The sequence below is a fragment of the Phaenicophaeus curvirostris genome, chromosome 8 (genome assembly GCF_032191515.1).
Source record: "Phaenicophaeus curvirostris isolate KB17595 chromosome 8, BPBGC_Pcur_1.0, whole genome shotgun sequence".
NCBI lineage: Eukaryota > Metazoa > Chordata > Aves > Cuculiformes > Cuculidae > Phaenicophaeus > Phaenicophaeus curvirostris.
This window is the reverse complement of record NC_091399.1, coordinates 39,670,979-39,676,215: the sequence shown is the minus strand read 5'-3', so window position 1 is coordinate 39,676,215 and position 5,237 is coordinate 39,670,979. Positions and strand designations below refer to the sequence as shown.

The window sequence follows — 5,237 nt, the reverse complement described above, 5'->3', positions numbered from 1 at the left end:
AATCGAATTCTTCATCATGGCTTCCCCCTCCTCTCTATTTAGCATTGGGATGGAGCAGAATACTACTTGTGCCCCAGAGCCCTCCATCACTTTCCCAATTGCCCTGAAGCCATTCTTGATGGCTTTGGCCTTTTTGTTTGTTAGGTCATCATTACCAGTTTGGACTACTATCAGAGGATAGTAGTCTGTCTCGTGAACCAGGGAAGGAAGTTTTCTAGCTACCTCCTTCCCTGATGCCCCCGGTAAGCAGCAGACCTCTCTGTGGAGCGGGTCCGGTCTGCAAATGGGTCCCTCCGTTCCTTTTAGGAGGGAGTCCCCTACAACAATCACCCTCCTCTTCTTCTTGATGGAGGATGTTTTTATCTTTTTCTGAGAATGGTGCAGCCTAGGGAAGGATTCTAGGCTGTGGGAGCCACCATCCTCATTCTCAGGGCTGGATTCCACCTGCAGCACCTGGTACTTGTTCGCCAGGGGGATCTGGGGCTTTGCTGTATGGGTGAGGGGAGTAGGTTTCCTTCCTCTGGCAGGAACTTGCTGCCATTCCCCATCTCTTGTTCCCCCAACCCTGCAGTTTGCAGGTGGATGATGTTCGGACACTCCAGCCCCAGCAGGCTGCTGAGTTTGTGAGAGGGCCCTGCTCCACTGGTCAATCTCCCTCTCACACTCCCTGATGGTCCTCAGTCTCTTCACCTCCTCTCTTAGCTCCTTCACCATGTGAAGGAGTTCCCCCACTCGAGCGCAGCTTTCACAAGTGGGGCCAGGACCAGAGGCACGAGCCGGTGTGGGAGGGGGGCACCGCCTGCAGCCCAGGGTCTGGGTAGCTGCATGCACCCACTGTGGCTCTGTCTGGGTGGCAGCATCCACCCTGCCTGCTGCAGCACACGGAGCAGCTTTAGCCTTCTGACGGGTGGCCACCATGGTCTTCGGTGTCTTCTCTCTAGTCTCTAGGTCCTCTCTGCGCCCTGCCTTCTCGCCCTGCCCGCTCAAACTGCCACGCTCCTCTTCGCCGTGCTCCCAGGGGCGCCGTTTAAATCTCCCGCGGTAGCTGCCGGGACCGCCCCCTCCCGTCAGGCACCGCGCGGGACCGGCGTGTAGGGGCTGTCAGGACCCCCGCCTGGGTTTTTTATTTTTCTGGGATTTTCCCGGCTCCGGGAAGCTCCCACCGCCTCAAAAAGTCCACCCCACCACAGAACTCACCGTCCTGCTGCTAGATGCTGCCTTCTCTTTCTCCCATGTTTTCACAGAGGCGTGGCTGCTCCCCCTCAGCTTTCACTCCCGCCTGCTCTGCCCCCTCCTGTGACCCATCCTCATCCTCATCTACCCCTGTCCCAGGAGCTGCTGGCTGTGGCTGGGTGCCCAGACATAGACCTTCTCCTCTCGCAGGCTGTCTCCCTGTTGGCCCTGTTCCCCCATCCCCATGTGCAGGGGTGCTCAGGGAGGTTTCTGACATCGGCTGCTTTCCAAGGGACGTTGTTCCACATGGTTCTTCATGCTGTGCAGACAGGGGACGTGCTGTGCTCCACTCCCAGCCTGCCTCATCCGCTGGCACTGGCCTTCTTTCCTCGCACCCCAGTGCCGTCTCCCAGTTTGCCCCTTGCCTGCTGTCCACGGCTCCATTTGCCACACCTCCTTCCCCATCCCTCCCAGTCTCCCAGGCTGTGCCCCTTTCCTCAGCTGACACCCCTTCAGGAGCTGCTGCCTCCATCACACTCAGTCCCCTCCACGCCACTCCCACCACCTTCGCCTGCACCACCGCCCCTTCATCCACCCTGCCGCACCTTGCCATCTCCTGTCCCGCTGCTGTCTCAGCCAGAGTCCCTAGCCCAGCCCGGCCACCCACCACAGCAAAGGCCACCAGCCTTGCCTCCCCCATCCTGCCCACACTCAGAACTGCGGCAGGCAGAGCTGCTCCATCCATCACCCCCTCATCAGAAAACTTCTCCTTCCTTCTCTCTTTTGCACCGTCCAGTGATCCCTCCTTCCCATCTACCAGCTCACTTGGACCTGCTGCTCCACTTATAGTCCCCTCTCTGCCTCCTGACTCTGTTCTGCCTTTCTCTGCAAATAAACCCATCACCTCTCCAACAAGTCTTTCTTCCATTGCATGCTCTTTCTTTGCTTTGCTGCCTAGAGATGGGGTTCCACTTGAACATGTTTCTGCTAAGCCCTCCTCCTCCCCAGCTGCTGTGGTCTCCTCCAATGGAGAAGACACTTCACTTATAGGATTTCCTCCAGCATCCACCAGTGCCTTGAATCCAGGTGCTACCTGCCACAGGGAACCCTTCTCAGAATCCACAGACTCCTTCACTGCATCCTCTGCACTGAGAGAGTTCCTTTCTACCTCTGATGCCTTGTCAGTCTCAGATGTTGCAGCTCCTATGGCAGCTTCCCCCATTTCGATCTGCTCTTCCCCTGCTGCTTTCAGCTGTGAAAACTCATTTGGTTTCACAAAGTCTACTCCCCTAAGTGTTGCTTCTCCTGTGTGAAAATTGGTATCCCCTAGTGTTTCCAGAAGAACCTCAGGCTTCTCCGCATCCTCGTCCCTTTCAGAAATGGCTTCCTCTACAGCCTCATCTCCTTCAGGGCCAACTACCCTGGTAATATCTTCTGCCACACGAGCGTCCTCCACAGCCTCATCTCCTTCAGGGCCAACTACCCTGGTAATATCTTCTGCCACACGAGCGTCCTCCACAGCCTCCTCTCCCTCAGATACAGCATCCGCCACAATGTCTTTCCCTGCAGAACCACCCTCCTCCATAGCCTCCTCTGCCTCAGACACCATCGCATCCACCACCTTCTCCATCAGAGGCTCTGTGGCCCCCACGGCTTCCTTTGCTTCAGAGACCTCTTCTGCAGCCTCTTTTCCCTCAGAGACTTCCACAGCCTCCTCTGCCTCAGACACCATCTCATCCACCACCTTCTCCATCAGAGGCTCTGTGGCCTCCACAGCTTCCTTTGCTTCAGAGACCTCTTCTGAAGCCTCTTTTCCCTCAGAGACTTCCACAGCCTCCTCTGCCTCAGACACCATCTCATCCACCACCTTCTCCATCAGAGGCTCTGTGGCCTCCACAGCTTCCTTTGCTTCAGAGACCTCTTCTGAAGCCTCTTTTCCCTCAGAGACTTCCGCAGCCACCTCTGCCCTCTCAGACACCACTCCATCTGCCTCCCTGCATAGCAGTGCCCCTGCCAGCTCCTTTCCCGTAGGTGTCTGCACTCCCAGTGCTGCCTCACTCTCCGTCCCCTCCATCAAAACTTCCTGCTCCCCGCATGCCACCTCTACACCAGACTCCATTCCCTTCCCTGTCCCCATGCCTTTGGGATCTTCTTCTGCCATGGTGCTGTCCTCAGGAGCAGATTCCTCCACCGCAAGCTGACCCTCCACCAGCATCACAGCTACTGTGTCTTCCTTGGGAAGAAAATCTCCCATCCGTGCCATTTCTTCTCCTGCCTCTTCAGTGCAAACATCTCCTCCCTCAGTAACAAAATCTTCCTTCTCAAGTGCTTCTCTCTCGTCTATCATGTGCCCTTCTCGTACCACTTGTTCTGCTGCCTTCTGCACATCAAGTGTTCTTGTTCCTTCTGCCAAGAAAGCTCCATCTGCCGCTATTAAGAATTAATCAAAACATTAGTTTTATTGAGAACTGTGTTAGCATTAAGGCTGGTTTATGGGGTTATTATTAAAGATTCTGTCTCTCCCAAGCAATGAAGGTACATCAGCATGGTGATGAGAAGAAAACTTGCTGTGCTACTTCTCATCACGCACCTGTGTTCTGTTCTACTGCTGCCATTCTGGCATCTGGCATAACTAATTTGAGGAAAAATGTTGATGCATGACCAGCTATCAAGTCTGACAGTTCGGCCTGCCTTGCCTAGTCTCCCTCCCTCCCTCACCTGCCTAGCGGGAAGCTCAGGTGTGTGTATGAAATAGCTCTAAGCTTGACAGCAACATTCAAAAATTAAGAAATAGGTGGTAAATTGCTGTTGTAAAACATGCACACACAGGAAGAATACTACTCAGTTGTTCATGCAAAATGGATAATTGCTTCCCACGGGTTCTGTGATTACATCAAGGGAAATAATTCCTGCCCCCTGGGAATTTTACAGCAATTCCTCCATTGAACCGGGTGCTCCAGGGTCTGTCCCTGAGCAGGCACCCTGCAGTCTGTACTGCGGCACCGCTGCTTGGCACAAATGTGGAAGGTTCCTATTCTTTAGAAAATGAGAAGTCTTGTGTCACTGAAAGGAGCGAGGATCCATGTCTTCCCCGATTTGTCTCTGATTTCTGCCTGGCGCTCCCAGATCTCAGTGCCTGCTGGCATGTGTGTGGCAGCTGATGATGCTCATCACACTCCATGTGCCTTCCATAGAGTTGGCTTCATTCGCTTGCTGGGAACCTTCAGATTTGCAGTTAGGTACAAGATTTTATCAGGTTACAGTGTTTCTGGTATTTCTTTTCTCAAAATCTCTTTGTACCATTGGATTGTTTGAGCATTTCGATAGAAAGAAGTGGTGTAAATGTTGCTGTCAAGGGAATGTAAAGGCCTGATTTTCTACCCATTGCAAAAAGAAGGAATGCCGAGGGAGTTAGGAAGATTCACCAGGAGATGGTTAGGTGGACATAAGGAAAAAGTTCTTCACCTAGAGGGTGGTGGAGCACTGGATCAGCTCCCCAGGGAAGCAGTCATGGCACCAAGGCTGACAATATCTAAGAAGCATTTGGGCGACTCCTTCAGACACATGGTATATACACAAAAGCACAGCGTCCAAATTGTCCAGCTGCTACTATTGGACTGAGTCTAATGCAACAGATTTTGCAAGTCCCTGTAAAAGACATGATTTGTTCACTTTGTCTAAAAGAAATCAAAGGCTGTGCTGTGTGTGGCATAACTATTTATAATCATTAGCCAGAGTAAATTAACTTTGCTGTGTGTGAGATTTCCCAATCGTCAATTATGCCAACTGCCAACAGGGAGATGAGTTTGGGAGACAAACAGCATGGAGATCAAGTCTGCAGTGCAGCTTCATTCCTAGTCTGTCATTCGCATCCTATGCAAACAGTCCCATCCTACCTGTCTTGACAATACATTTCCCAGGGAGGCCCCATGCTACCTGAAAGCAAAGAGAAACTCACTAGATTCCTGCTTTCTGCAGCTGTTGTCTTGACTGGTAGCCAATTTTTTCATGGCCTGGATTCCTTACCTATGGCCACTATGACTACCAAAGAAAGTATTAATTTT

At 52.7% G+C, this 5,237-nt stretch overlaps 1 protein-coding gene across 1 annotated transcript; it reads right to left on the bottom strand.

Moving 5' to 3' along the window:
- Positions 1-1,207: 1,207 nt before the first annotated feature.
- LOC138723737 (uncharacterized abhydrolase domain-containing protein DDB_G0269086-like) lies at positions 1,208-3,788 on the bottom strand. The gene is made up of 2 exons (XM_069863097.1): positions 3,764-3,788; positions 1,208-3,603 (listed from the first exon to the last, which is right to left on the bottom strand). The coding sequence occupies exons 1-2, from the start codon at positions 3,786-3,788 to the stop codon at positions 1,208-1,210; spliced, it is 2,421 nt and encodes an 806-aa protein (XP_069719198.1).
- Positions 3,789-5,237: the final 1,449 nt, after the last annotated feature.